Source organism: Cryptomeria japonica, chromosome 4 (assembly GCF_030272615.1).
Source record: "Cryptomeria japonica chromosome 4, Sugi_1.0, whole genome shotgun sequence".
Taxonomy (NCBI): domain Eukaryota; kingdom Viridiplantae; phylum Streptophyta; class Pinopsida; order Cupressales; family Cupressaceae; genus Cryptomeria; species Cryptomeria japonica.
In genome coordinates, this window is record NC_081408.1 from 474,463,190 (window position 1) to 474,477,757 (window position 14,568).

The 14,568-nt window shown below is 39.8% G+C and overlaps 1 protein-coding gene across 1 annotated transcript; it reads right to left on the reverse strand.

Annotated features, from left to right (window-relative positions):
* Nucleotides 1-11,858: 11,858 nt before the first annotated feature.
* Nucleotides 11,859-14,001, reverse strand: LOC131066885 (glycine-rich protein DOT1-like). Its single transcript, XM_058001755.2, has 3 exons — nt 13,937-14,001; nt 13,698-13,890; nt 11,859-12,092 (listed from the first exon to the last, which is right to left on the reverse strand). Exons 1-3 carry the CDS (start codon nt 13,999-14,001, stop codon nt 11,859-11,861), a joined length of 492 nt encoding a protein of 163 aa, XP_057857738.2.
* Between the last annotated feature and the right edge of the window lie 567 nt (nt 14,002-14,568).

Here is a 14,568-nt window from a genome sequence, read left to right on the forward strand (position 1 = left end):
TTATTTTGGAGTATGTATGAGAGAGATTGGGCAAATATGCAAATAACGATAGACCATTGGACTTCATCGGGTAATTGAGAAAAGAAGAATTGGAGTGGTACATGAAGAACTATCCTCAACACTCAGTCACTTGGGATGTAGTAAAAAAAGAGAATTTCTTAGAAAACTTTGGCACCCTAGAAATTCCAACTGAAAGTGTTAGTAGGATACAAAACTTAACACAAGGAGACAATTAATCAGGTAAAAGCTATAACAAGAAATTTAAGGAAGTATATAGAAAACTGGAGGAACCTTTAAGTGAAAAATAGAAAATAGAATAGTTCATACACGTATTACATAGATATATTTGAGCAAGATTGGATGGAAGTACCTAACAAATATGTTTATTTGATTGCCATGGCATACCATATTGAAGCTCAAACATGGAGAAGACTGAAGAAAGATAGGAATGCTAAAATCCTTGAAGATTTATGTTGGTATTATGGATGTGTTGCATTGGTTTTTTCATTGATGTCAACACTTATCAACACTTATCCTTCTAGAGATATTTGGTTATGTTGAACCAGCACATTATGTTCACCGACAAGTTCAGTGACTTATGCACAGTCACCGGTATATCATTCACCGACAGGTTATATTGCTCACCGACACTAAGGATGACTTGTTATCATCTAAAGATCACTTGGTTATGTCGAAGACATGGTTTGGACTCTTGGTTTTGGTATTTTGGTTATTGGTCTAATCGGGTTGACATATTTGTTGTTACCTGCAAATTGGTCTAGGTTATGGACCGACATGCATTATCTATTCCAGATCAACACGACACGTTATGGAGATGATTTTGTTTATTGGATATTGTTGTAATTGTATTGAGCCGACATGATGCATTGTATCTTGACTTATATGTAATTGATTTAATTGTAGTATTCTTAATTAGCTGACCTACACATTTGGTCTTAGGTTTTGGTATATATGTAAGATCTCATTTATGAGATGAAAAAGAAAAGAGAGACAGTATATGGTTATGGTATTGTAACATGGTATGTGCGAATATTGAAGATTATATGAGTAGACCATAGAGAAGGTTCAAGGAAGGTTTGAAGGTGATTATCAAAGCTTAACCGGTACTGAATCCAACATTGAAGATGTTACTTTGAGCAGTACATTATCATTGGATTTAATCATCCAATTGTAGTCAGTGTGACTCCTATTTTGTGATTGATCAGTGAGCTCTAGGTGCTTGGCCTTTCTGCATGTGCAGACCCCATTTGTATATGCATACTATCTGTAGTAGTATCATTTGATTGTGGGTAAGGTTTCCCACCACAGTTTTTCCCCTTACAGGGTTTCCACGTACAAATCTTTGTGTTAAGTGTTGTGGATGTTGTTTCTCTTTTTGTTAGATGCATTGAGTTTTACCGGTATTAATATTAACTGCTAATCTGTCAACCGACATTAATTTTTGTTTACCAGTATTAAGTATCAAGATTGATTGAGCTATATTTGGGTTGAAATTAATAGACAACTGATTCACCCCCCTCCCTCTCAGTTGCCTCCGGGTCTTAACAATTTACAACTAAAAGTACATAAATTAGTATTACAACAAGTAAACAAGGTCTGTGAACCTAAAAAGAATAAGAAAATTTGGTATACATATTGTAATAGGTAAGGGCGTATCTAAAATGAATGCCCCAAGGACAGATCAAAGAAGACACTAGCTACAATGAAATTAGTATGACCCAATTCTATGTGCTATGTTATTTATCAAGAATGAAATATACATCTAACATAAGATTGTCTAAAGAAAAACCTCCAATCTAAAATGGAGGAAATCAATATTGTCATAATCACAACTATGATGTGGATTAAAAAAGCAATGTTGGATACTAAATCCTACACTGACAAGATAACCAGAATTCCTACTGCATGTTGAATAATTAACAACAAAGTTATCACGATGACAATAGACAATCTAATTATAGAGGAGGTACATGAAGAGATTGAAGCAATAGAAGAAGAAGTGATGCAAATTATTTTCACTGTGGAAAAGTGGGACATCATGCATTTATATGTTGGGCAGAGAAGAAAGAGAAATGTGATTTTTGCGAGCAAGACACTCAATAAATATATTCATATGAAAATGCAAGGATATTCTTTCAAAAACTAGCTAGTCAACCTACCCAACGTGATGAGTTACAAAGATAAGCAAGAGTGATTTGAAGATGCTACAACAAGGAATTAGAGGATGTCATAGAATGGATATGGGGTACTTGGATACTTCTATGGAAGAGTACTCTAGAGGAAAACCAGTCATGGAGAATAAGAAGAAAAAGAAAACTAGATGGGAGAAGAAAGCACATGTTCTAACTAGACAAGGTACTGATGCTAGAAAGTAAGAAGAAATAAATGGTAGAGGAAGGTTATGAATAAGATTATAGTCTAGAAGAAGAATATGATGAAGAACCAAAATATTTTTAGCCAAATAAAAAGCAACATGAGAGAGTGGTAGAGTAGGCTAAATAATCAATAATTCGACAATAACATGAAGAGGAGGGTTGTTTAACTAAGGAAGCTGTTAAAATGCTTTAAGAACTAGCAACCCTTGCCAAACAAAAGGACTTGGTGCTTAAATTAAAACAATGGGAAAAGTACTAGAATAAGAAGAAACAAGTGAAATAGTTATTTGAGGACTGGAATTGGAAGAATGGTTGAAAGTAATTAGAACCTAACCCACCACCTCAGAGTTAAGGAGTATGTAAGTTAGTCAAGTGGTTGGATAAATAGACCAAATTTGTAGAAAATAGATGTTACAAGGTTCACAAGGATGAAGAAGAGGCAAATCCAAAAATAGATATTAAGGTAGGAAAAGGAGAATGACAATTACAAGTAAAGAAGGATTCTAAAAATCACTATTATAATTAACCACTTAATCTCTGAGAAGAAAACATAGCTATATCAGATAGCCCAAAAATGGCAACAATAAGAGACTATTAGGAAAGAACTAGTTGTAGTATCGATAATTGAATTATTGACACAGTTTGTGGAACTATTCCCCTAAACTTTCATAGAGATGAAGGGAATTAAGGAAGTAGGTACTATGAAAATACAACTAAAGGAGAACACTAAACCACATAGGAAAAGACCATACTGCGTAAACCCTAACATGAAGAAAATGGTGAAAATAGAGCTAAACAAAGCTATTCAAAGAAAGATTCATTATTACCCGTGTTGACTACTTAGCCAAATTGGTAGAAAATAAACCAGCCAAAGATTATATTGCATATACTGCTGCTAAATTCTTGTACAATAATATCATTACCAAATTTGAGTGCTCCTTAAGTATCACAAGTCACGAAGGAAAGCATTTTGTCAATAAAATAACTTGTCTTTGATTATATTTGGCATAATAAAAGGTGAATTTCAATATGTTGTCTTTGATTATATTTGGCATCTAAACTCATTGGTAAGTTCTTATGTAGCAATGTTTTCATTTTTTAAAGTTTGTCTATCCATTTGGAATGCACCAAAGCAGTTATAAAAAAATCTTTGAAAGATGTATAAAAGTATACAGTTTCATAGAGTTCACAATATTTATTATTCTATTATTTTTGAAACGTGATAATGAGCATGTGAATTACTTGAAATATATAATTATTGAATAAAGTTGAAACCTTAATTTCAAATTTAATGAAGCTATTGATACAAAAGACATAAAATTATTTATTATGGTTATTTTTTTGGTAGTTTATAAAAAATTTCATTTCAAAAAGTAAAGTAAATATAGTAGTTAATGGCATATGCCTAGAGGACCTACTATCTGCATACCAAGCATTCCTAGGAATGTGCTGGTATAAAGACAATATACCATTGAGGAATCTTTATCAAACTTACAATTGGGGTAACCAGTGTCTGTACAATAATGATTTTTGTTTTATTTCCAAGTTAAATAACCCCACCAATGGGTGGAAAATCTTGTGTACATATGTGTTTTATACCTTATGCTTTGTATGATTCCATGATGCAATCTACACGTGCAAAGTGTGTTGGAGAGACTGGTTTTTGTGTCTCAATCTGATAAGACAATGAGATTATGAGTTTTGGGTGGTGTGAATGCAAGAATCGGGCTTTGGAAGAGTTAGTGGAAGTCTAGAAGGGTGTGTGAAGACATCACAAATATGTCCCAAGGTTTGGCAATGCCAAATACCCAAGCCAAAGAAGGAAGATGATGACTGGCCTAATGATAGTGCTTTAAATTGCATCAATGTAGCGGTGGGTTGAAATAATCCAAGTGGAAAGGGGTGTAAGCAAGGGGTTTGTTTGTGTTTGGTGTCAGGAAAGATATTAGAAGGGGTTCACAATCTTTGTGATAAGAATTTGGAGTATTGGGAAGGGGGTTTGTCCCTTGAAAGTGTGTCTGTCCCAAGCATGCATAACTGTCTTAATAGGACAATGTTGCAGCAGTAGGATAATTTGTGACCTTTAGGTTGGTTGGGAGGGTAAATCAGGGTATTTGGCTATGAAAAAGAGTTCCCTTGAAGTTGTCATGCAGTACCTTGGAGTGGTATGCACCCATTTGGCATTGGGAGATGTGTCTAAATCACCACAAAGCCATTAGATATGTTTTGAGATGAAAAAGAAGAGTTAAATGGTTTTGGTTCAATTTGCATAATTTCTATGTTCAAGTAATTTAATTTGGTATATTATACTGAAACGTGATTTCATAACTAACAATTCAACTTCTATATAATTAGTTCTATAGCCCGATTTTTTTGCATGTGAAGAAAGACCATGTCAAACAATATCAGCGAACAACAAAATAAGGAGAAAATTGCTAGATTGTGGTCTAACTTGAAAAGAAAAGGTGATGGAAAATGTTATTGTCCCTGCAAAATTTGTAAGGGGTTAAAGACTAGAAGAATTCTAATCAAAATAGCTAAGAAACATTGTAGGCTACATGGTCAAATTGAAGGTGGACATGATTATCATCCATTGGTAAGTTTTTCATTATATCATTTTAACAATTTATATACATAATAAATCACTTGATGATGAGATCATGATCATGGTTTATTTATGTTTACCAATTTTATATAGATCGAGCACCCCGGAGCACATGATATGGATCAACACAACTCGAAGAATATGGTTTTTGAAGTGGAGGAACATGGAGGTGTGAATATCGAAGCTGAAGATAATGATCCCATGGAAGATGATGATCATGAGCCACAAAACACAATTGAAGGATGGTACAAATACATTGATCCATGACACATTTAGTACTAGCGCAGCTGCTCATGATGATGAAGATGACCTTGATGTTGTTCATGATGTCCCTCTACTTGAGAAGGCATCTGAGGCCCTTTATGAAGGCTCCCAGACAACTCTTCTCTCTACTGTATTGTTGTTTGTGAACTTGAAGGTTATGAATGGTTTGTCCAACATAATAATCTCACATATGTTAAGGTATGTCATATATGTCATTATAGTTAATAAATGGTGAATCATGTACCATTAATATTCTTTATATTAACAAATTATATTTTTTTGTTGTAGATTGATAGGTGAGTTTTTTTTACCACCATCAAATATTCTACCTTGCTCATATCGAGAATTATCTGCCATTATGAAAGATATTGGAATGGAGTATCAAGCAATAAATGCTTGTCCCAATGATCATATTATATATCACAAACAACATGAATTTTGAACTGAATGCCCTAAATGTCATATCAGTAGATATCGAATAGATCAAATAACAAAAAGGGTTCCTCGCAAGATTCTTCGTTATATTCCCATTATTCCATGTATGCAACGATTATTCAAGTGCACTAGCTTGACACAATTTATGGATTACCATGCACGCAATAGAAGTTGAGATGACATTATTCGAATGCCCGTGGATGGTTCAACATTTATGGACATAGAGGAAAAGTGGCCACATTTTAAAGAAGAACCTCATAATCTCAAGCTTTCATTAACAGCGGACGGTGTCAATCCATTTGGAGAGCTGAGATCTATTTACTCAGTGTGGCATGTTTTTGTTATCAACAATAACATTCCTCCATGGATGTCAATAAAGAGGGAGCACATAATGTTGGAAATGCTTGTTCCAGGTATTTTATCATTTCATAGTTGTCTACATTTAATTATAAATATTGCAGTAAAATGGTCATAACAATTATGTAATGTTTTTGTTCATTCGATTAGGTAAGTACCAAGTTAAAGATATGAATGTATATATTGAGCCTCTTATCGACGAGTTGTTAAAGTTATGGAATGGTGTCACTATCTATGACGTCTCTAGACCAATAGGACAAAGACAATTTCAATTCCACGCGATGCTTGTATGGACAATACACGATGCCCCAGGGCTAACACATTTTTGTGGTATGTTATAGTGTTCAAGTTGCGCATGATAATTATAATTAAAAAAATTAACATATTTAATCCAATTCTACATTATCTTGTAGGTCTTCAAACAAAGGGAAAATTTGCATGTCCAGTTTGTGGTCCAAAGATGAAATCTCGTCATTCAAAAAGTTTGGGAAAGAAAGTGTTTGATGAGTATAGGCACTTTCTCCACAAAAATCATAAGTATCAAAATACCAAAACATATTTTCAATGGGAAAGAAGAGAATACATCAAAGTCACGAAGTATGACACCTCACCTGTGGAAGTTGGAATATAATAGAATTAATCGTCAAGGGAATGCCATTCCATCTAATGGTTTATGTCATAAAACATCTTTTCTATTGTGTTTTGTTTACTGACGATGTGATTGATGATCGTGAAGGTCGTCAAGGCATAAATGACCACCTTCCAAAGGGACTAAAAAGTTATCCCCGACAATTTAGTAGGTTGTACTACGAGCAGTTACAAATTATGCATTTGTTTGATACTATCATATTGGAAAGAATATAATAGAGACATTATGGGAAATAGTGGATGGAAGGCGTGACAAAAATTACAAAATTTGTAGTGACATTCAGGAATTCAATCATGCAATGAAAAATGTCATTTAATCAAATAGCCATGGAGACCAGATTAATATAAGTGACCTTCCTTGGGGACTGCTTGCCGTAGGCCGCTGTCGCTGCAACTCCCGCCTCCTGCGGCCCTCCGCTCCCTACGCCCCTAGCCTCCGCTCCTTGTGGCCCCTGCTGCCTGCGGCCCCAACTCTCCGCTCAGCCAGCTTTGCCGCCATGCGGCCTCTGCCCTAGCCCCCGCCGCTCAGCCGCCTGGCCCCGTCGCTGCCTAACCCTTTTTTCCGACCAGCCACCGCTCCACCACCGGGCCGCTGCCCAACTGCCACCCTGCCACCCGACTATAGTACTACCACCCGGCCGCCACTAGAGCACCGCTCCCTAGCCATCGAACCACCCACTGGCCACCAGACCCCCTTTTTTGGCTTTTTTAGGGGGGTTTGGTTTTTTGGCCCTATCTTAGGCATACGAAGTTTTTTTTTGAAAATGAATAGGCGTCGAAAAGCTGGTTCCGAGGCTGACCTCATGGTGTTAGTAATTTTTTTCAATTTTTCTGTTTGACTATGTTTTTTTGCAGTCAAAGTGATGTCTCTTTTTTGCACTTCGGGAGACGTAGAATGAGCATTCGACCTCGGTTTTTCGAAAACTTTATATTTTCGGAAAGCATGTGATGTGTAATTTCCAGAAATATGAGTTTTATTTCCAGATTCTGCTCCATGTATATTTTATTCAGTTTTTTGTTTTTCAGCACTCTGGTGGATATCGTGGTTGTTTCAGGTCCTGGGATCTCTTTTCTGAGTAGGGTGTCTCTGTTTTGATTCTCATTTCTATTTCTAGTCTTCTTATCATTGTAGCATTGTATATATGCAAACAGATTGAGATAAAGTGCCATCATGCATTGTTTACTTGGAATCTTGCATATCTTGTGTCTTGTTGTACATGGACTGTTGATCAAGTGCCATGAGGGGGTTGATGTTTGCCTATTGTTTGCCATCTTCCTTTGTCAAGTGAGTGTTCCTTCCACGACATTCGACTCATGATGATGTGTCTCAACACCTTTGATGTTCTTGGTTCTTCGTCATGCAGTTCTTTTTGGCTGTCCTTTTCAGTGTTCCCGTCCCTCTCCCACTTCCGCATTATGGGGAGGTTTATCCTGTTGGTTTTAATGCTTCCGTGGTTCGATTGATAAGCTCTTTAGGCTTTGGTTTCTCATGCCATCTGTATCTTTGATTTCAGTTGTTTTTGCCTTGTTTGCCTCCTGATTCGAGTAGTGTCATTTGAGGGTACTCATGTAGATTACAGTCTTCTCTACCTAGTCATGTTCTAGTTCAGTGGAGGTTCTTCAGATCAGCAGTTATTTTTTGACAGAGTTTGTAGGTTCTTCATGCTTAAGTGATATTTTTTTCCATCTCTTTTTGGAGTAGAGTTTTGTTCCCATGTGGTTTTCTCTATTTGTCCGTTTCATAGAGATTTCATTGTATTTGGGTACCTGATCAGGCCTTGTTGTCGAGACCCATCTTTATTGCTTTTACTAGTTGTTCTAGGTTTTAGCTTCTCCCTAAGTCTAGCTTAAGGGGGCGTGTTAGAGTATTCGGGTATTTACTTGATTAATTAAACATTATTTGTTTAATTATTTAAGTTCCCTTTATCTCGTTTACACTTAAGCTAACTTTAGGTGCATATAATTAATTATTATGTGCAAACCTAGGTTTTCCCTTTTAGGGTTTCTTGACCTATTAAAGGTTGAGTTCTTTATTTTCATTGTATGAAGAAGGATTATTGACAATACATTTTGGAGATTATTGAGCTCTCATCTTTTGGAGCATATTTTTTCTGTGTATTCTTTCCTTTTGTGATTTGCTTCATTGCTTCTCCTTGTAACAGTTTTTCCAGCTTGCAGAGATTATTTGGGCTCCTGTGGTGTTGTATTTTCTCAACTCCTATATGGTATCAGAGCTTGAGATCTGCAGCTGCCTGTTCTTGTTTTGAGAATTTTTGCTTTGGAAGCAGATCTGGGGTTTCAAGAATTTTTTATGTACTTAGGGTTTGACCTTTTTTTCTGAGCACTTTGGGCCTAAACGGACCTCACCATCATGCTTAGAAGGCCCAAAAACCCCTATGGTCATATGAAATTTGACTTATGACCTATTTTGGGTCCTGAGCCTCTGGGAGCAATTTTTCTCCAAATCTAGCCCGTACGACCTTGGCACGCAAATAGAGAAAAAAAATTTTGGAATTTTTTTTTTGCCTTTTTATGGCATGTAGGCCGAAATTTGTTTTTTTAAAAAAATTTTTATTAAAAAAATGCAAGTAAAAATAAGGTTTTGTTTAAAAAAAAAAAAAGTTTGTGGGCAACGTTTTCTAGGGGGGGATCCCACGGTACGCAGGGTACCGTGGGCCCCCTGGCTCCACAGACCCTGCAGGACCTCGGGCCCCGCACCCTGCTGCCGCCGCCCTGCACTTTTCGGCACCAACCCTCGTCGGCCCCCTTCCGGCCTCCCTTCGGCAACCTTGCTGCCGTTGTCGCCGCCTGTGACCCTCCTCTTCCCGCAGGCAGCGCCTCCTCCGGGGACTGCCTGCCGCCGGTCGCTATCGCTGCAGCTCCCGCCTCCTACGGCCCTCCGCTCCCTACATCCCTAGCCTTCGCTCCTTGTGGTCCCTGCTGCCTGCGGCCCCAGCTCTCCGCTCAGCCAGCTCCGCCGCCATGCGGCCTCAGCCCTAGCCCCCGCCGCTCAGCCGCCTGGCCCTACCGCTGCTCGACTCTTTTTTCCGGCCGACCACCGCTCCACCACCGAGCCGCCGCCCAACCGCCACCCTGCCACCTGGCTGCCGTCCTACAACCCGGCCGCCACTGGAGCGCCGCTCCCTGGCCATCGAAACACCCACTGGCCACCAGATCCCCTTTTTTGGCTTTTTTAGGGGGGGTTTGGTTTTTTGGCCCTATCTTGGGCATACGGAGTTGTTTTTTTGAAAATAAATAGGCATCGAAAAGCTGGTTCCGAGGCCGACCTCGTGGTGTTAGTAATTTTTTCCAATTTTTCTGTTTGACTATGTTTTTTTGCAGTCAAAGTGAGGTCTCTTTTTTGCACTCCGGGAGACGTAGAATGAGCATCCGACCTCGGTTTTTCGAAAACTTTATATTTTCAGAAAGCGTGTGATGTGTAATTTCTAGAAATATGAGTTTTATTTCCAGATTCTGCTCCATGTATATTTTATTCAGTTTTTTTCTTTTCAGCACTCTGGTGGATATCGTGGTTGTTTCAGGTCCTGGGATCTCTTTTTTGAGTAGGGTGTTTCTGTTTTGATTCTTGTTTCTATTTCTAGTCTTCTTATCATTGTAGCATTGTATATATGCAAACACACTAAGATAAAGTGCCATCATGCATTGTTTACTTGGAATCTTGCATATCTTGTGTCTTGTTGTACATGGACTGTTGATCAAGTGCCATGAGGGGGTTGATGTTTGCCTATTGTTTGCCATCTTCCTTTGTCAAGTGAGTGTTCCTTGCATGATATTCGCCTCATGATGATGTGTCTCAGCACCTTTGATGTTTTTGGTTCTTCGTCATGCAGTTCCTTTTGGCTGTCCTTTTCAGTGTTCCCGTCCCTCTCCCACTTTCGCATTATGGGGAGGTTTATCCTGTTAGTTCTAATGCTTCCGTGATTCGATTGATCAGCTCTTCAGACTTTGGTTTCTCATGCCATCTGTATCTTTGATTTCAGTTGTTTTTGCCTTGTTTGCCTCCCGATTCGAGTAGTATCATTTGAGGGCACTCATGCAGATTACAGTCTTCTCTACCTGGTCATGTTCTAGTTCAGTGGAGGTTCTTCAGATCAGCAGTTATTTTTTGATAGAGTTTGCAGGTTCTTCATGCTTCAGTGATATTCCTTTCCATCTCTTTTTGGAGTAGAGTTTTGTTCCCATGTGGTTTTATCTATTTCTCCGTTTCATAGAGATTTCATTGTATTTGGGTACTTGATTAGGCCTTGTTGTCGAGACCCATCTTTATTGCTTTCAGTAGTTGTTCTAGGTTTTAGCTTCTCCCTAAGTCTAGTTTAAGGGGGGGTGTTAGAGTATTCGGGTATTTACTTGATTAATTAAACATTATTTGTTTAATTATTTAAGTTCCCTTTATTTCGTTTACACTTAAGCTAACTTTAGGTGCATATAATTAATTATTATGTGCAAACCTAGGTTTTCCCTTTTAGGTTTTCTTGACCTATTAAAGGTTGAGTTCTTTCTTTTCATTGTATGAAGAAGGATTATTGACAATACATTTTGGAAATTATTGAGCTCTCATCTTTTGGAGCATATTTTTCCTGTATATTCTTTCCTTTTGTGATTTGCTTCATTGCTTCTCCTTGTAACAGTTTTTCCAGCTTGCAGAGATTATTTGGGCTCTTGTGGTGTTGTATTTTCTCAACTCCTATATGGTATCAGAGCTTCAGATCTACAACTGCGTGTTCTTGTTTTGAGAATTTTTGCTTTGGAAGCAGATCTGGGGTTTCAGGAATTTTTTATGTACCTAGGGTTTGACCTTTTTTCTGAGCATTTTGGGCCTAAACGGACCTCACCATCGTGCTTAGAAGGCCCAAAAACCCCTATGGTCATATGAAATTTGACCTATGACCTATTTTGGGTCCTGAGCCTCTGGGAGCAATTTTTCTCCAAATCTAAGTCGTACGACCCTGACATGCAGATCGAGAAATTTTTTTTTCCCTTTTTATTGCATGCAGGTCGAAATTTGTTTTTTTTTTAAAATTTTTTATTAAAAAAAGGCAAGTAAAAATAAGGTTTTGTTTTAAAAAAAATAAATTTTGTGGGTAAAGTTTTTTTGGGGGGGATCTCACGGTACGTAGGGTACTGTGGGCCCCCTAGCTCCGCAGACCCTGTAGGACCTCGGTCCCCGCACCCTGCTGCCGCCGCCCTGCACTTTCCGGCACTGGCCCCCGTCGGCCCCCTTCCGGCCTCCCTCCGGCAAAGCTGCTGCCGCTGCCGCCGCCTGCGACCCTCCTCTTCCCGCCAGCAGCGCCTCCTCCGGAGACTACCTGCCGTCGGCCGCTATCGCTGCAGCTCCCACCTCCTACGGCCCTCCGCTCCCTACGCCCCTAGCCTCCACTCCTTGTGGCCCCTGCTGCCTGCGGCCCTAGCTCCGCCGCCATGCGGCCTCTGCCCTAGCCCCCGCCGCTCAGCCGCCTGGCCCCGCCGCTGCCTGACCCTTTTTACTTGGAATCTTGCATATCTTGTGTCTTCTTGTACATGGACTATTGATCAAGTGCCATGAGGTGGTTGATGTTTGCCTATTGTTTGCCATCTTCCTTTGTCAAGTGAGTGTTCCTTTCACGACATTCGACTCATGATGATGTGTCTCAGCACCTTTGATGTTCTTGGTTCTTCGTCATGCAGTTCTTTTTGGCTGTCCTTTTCAGTGTTCCCATCCCTCTCCCACTTCCGCATTATGGGGAGGTTTATCCTGTTGGTTCTAATGCTCCCGTGGTTCGATTGATCAGCTCTTCAGGCTTTGGTTTCTCATGCCATCTGTATCTTTGATTTCAGTTGTTTTTGCCTTGTTTGCCTCCTGATTCGAGTAGTGTCATTTGAGGGCACTCATGTAGATTACAATCTTCTCTACCTGGTCATATTCTAGTTCAGTGGAGGTTCTTCAGATCAGTAGTTATTTTTTGACAGAGTTTGCAGGTTCTTCACGCTTCAGTGATATTCTTTAACATCCCTTTTTGGAATAGAGTTTTGTTCCCATGTGGTTTTCTCTATTTCTCTGTTTCATAGAGATTTCATTGTATTTGGGTACTTGATCAGGCCTTGTTGTCGAGACCCATCTTTATTGCTTTTAGTAGTTGTTCTAGGTTTTAGCTTCTCCCTAAGTCTAGCTTAAGGAGGGGTGTTAGAGTATTCAGGTATTTACTTGATTAATTAAACATTATTTGTTTAATTATTTAAGTTCCCTTTATCTCGTTTACACTTAAGCTAACTTTAGGTGCATATAATTAATTATTATGTGCAAACCTAGGTTTTCCCTTTTAGGGTTTCTTGACCTATTAAAGGTTGAGTTCTTTCTTTTCATTGTATGAAGAAGGATTATTGATAATACATTTTGGAGATTATTGAGCTCTCATCTTTTGGAGCATATTTTTCCTGTGTATTCTTTCCTTTTGTGATTTGCTTCATTGCTTCTCCTTGTAACAGTTTTTCCAGCTTGCAGAGATTATTTGGGCTCCTGTGGTGTTGTATTTTCTCAACTCCTATATGGTATCAGAGCTTCAGATCTGCAGCTGCGTGTTCTTGTTTTGAGAATTTTTGCTTTGGAAGCAGATCTGGGGTTTCAGGAATTTTTTATGTACCTAGGGTTTGACCTTTTTTTCTAAGCACTTTGGGCCTAAACGGACTTCACCATCATGCTCAGAAGGCCCAAAAACCCCTATAGTCATATGAAATTTGACCTATGACCTATTTTGGGTCCTGAGCCTCTGGGAGCAATTTTTCTCCAAATCTAGGCCGTACGACCTTGGCACGTAGATAGAGAAAAAAAATTTTGAAATTTTTTTTTTGCCTTTTTATGGCATGCAAGACGAAATTTGTTTTTTTAAAAATTTTTTTATTAAAAAAAGGCAAGTAAAAATAAGGTTTTGTTTTAAAACAAAAAAAATTTTGTGGGCAAAGTTTTTTTGGGGGGGATCCCACGGTACGCAGGGTACCGTGGGCCCCCTGGCTCCGCAGACCCTGCAGGACCTCGGGCCCCGTACCCTACTGCCGCCGCCCTGCACTTTCCGGCATCGGCCCCCTTCCGGCCTCCCTCCGGCAACCCTGTTGCCGTTGCCGCCGCCTACGACCCTCCTCTTCCCGCCGGCAGCGCCTCCTCCGAGGACTGCCTGCCGCCGGCCGCTGTCGCTGCAGCTCCCACCTCCTGCGGCCCTCCGCTCCCTATGCCCCTAACCTCCGCTCCTTGTGGCCCCTACTGCCTGCGGCCCCAGCTCTCCGCTCAGCTAGCTCCGCCGCCATGCGGCCTCTGCCCTAGCCCCCGCCGCTCAGCCGCCTGGCCCCGCCGCTGCCCGACCCTTTTTTCCTGTCGGCCACCGCTCCACGACCGCGCCACCGCCCAACCCCCGCCCTGCCACCCGACTGCCGTCCTACCACCCGACCACCACTGGAGCACCGCTCCCTGGCCATCGAACCACCCATTGGCCACCAGACCCCCTTTTTTGGCTTTTTCAAGGGGGGGTTTGGTTTTTTGGCCCTATCTTGGGCATACGGAGTTGTTTTTTTGAAAATGAATAGGCGTTGAAAAGATGGTTCCGAGACCGACCTCGTGGTATTAGTAATTTTTTGCAATTTTTCTGTTTGACTATGTTTTTTTTGCAGTCAAAGTGAGGTCTATTTTTTGCACTCTAGGAGACGTAGAATGAGCATCCGACCTCGGTTTTTCGAAAACTTTATATTTTCGGAAAGCGTGTGATGTATAATTTCCAGAAATATGAGTTTTATTTCTAGATTCTGCTCCATGTATATTTTATTCAGTTTTTTGCTTTTCAGCACTCTGGTGGATATCATGGTTGTTTTAGGTCCTGG

Coding starts and splice junctions, on each gene's coding strand:
- LOC131066885 (XM_058001755.2), bottom strand. CDS start 14,001: ATGGCGGCGGAGCTAGCTGAGCGGAGAGCTGGGGCCGCAGGCAGTAGG. Junction 13,891..13,936: donor AGGGGCCACAAGGAGCGGAG/GTTAGGGGCATA, acceptor TGGGAGCTGCAG/CGACAGCGGCCGGCGGCAGG. Junction 12,093..13,697: donor GCGGAGCCAGGGGGCCCACG/GTACCCTGCGTA, acceptor AGTGGAGGCTAG/GGGCGTAGGGAGCGGAGGGC.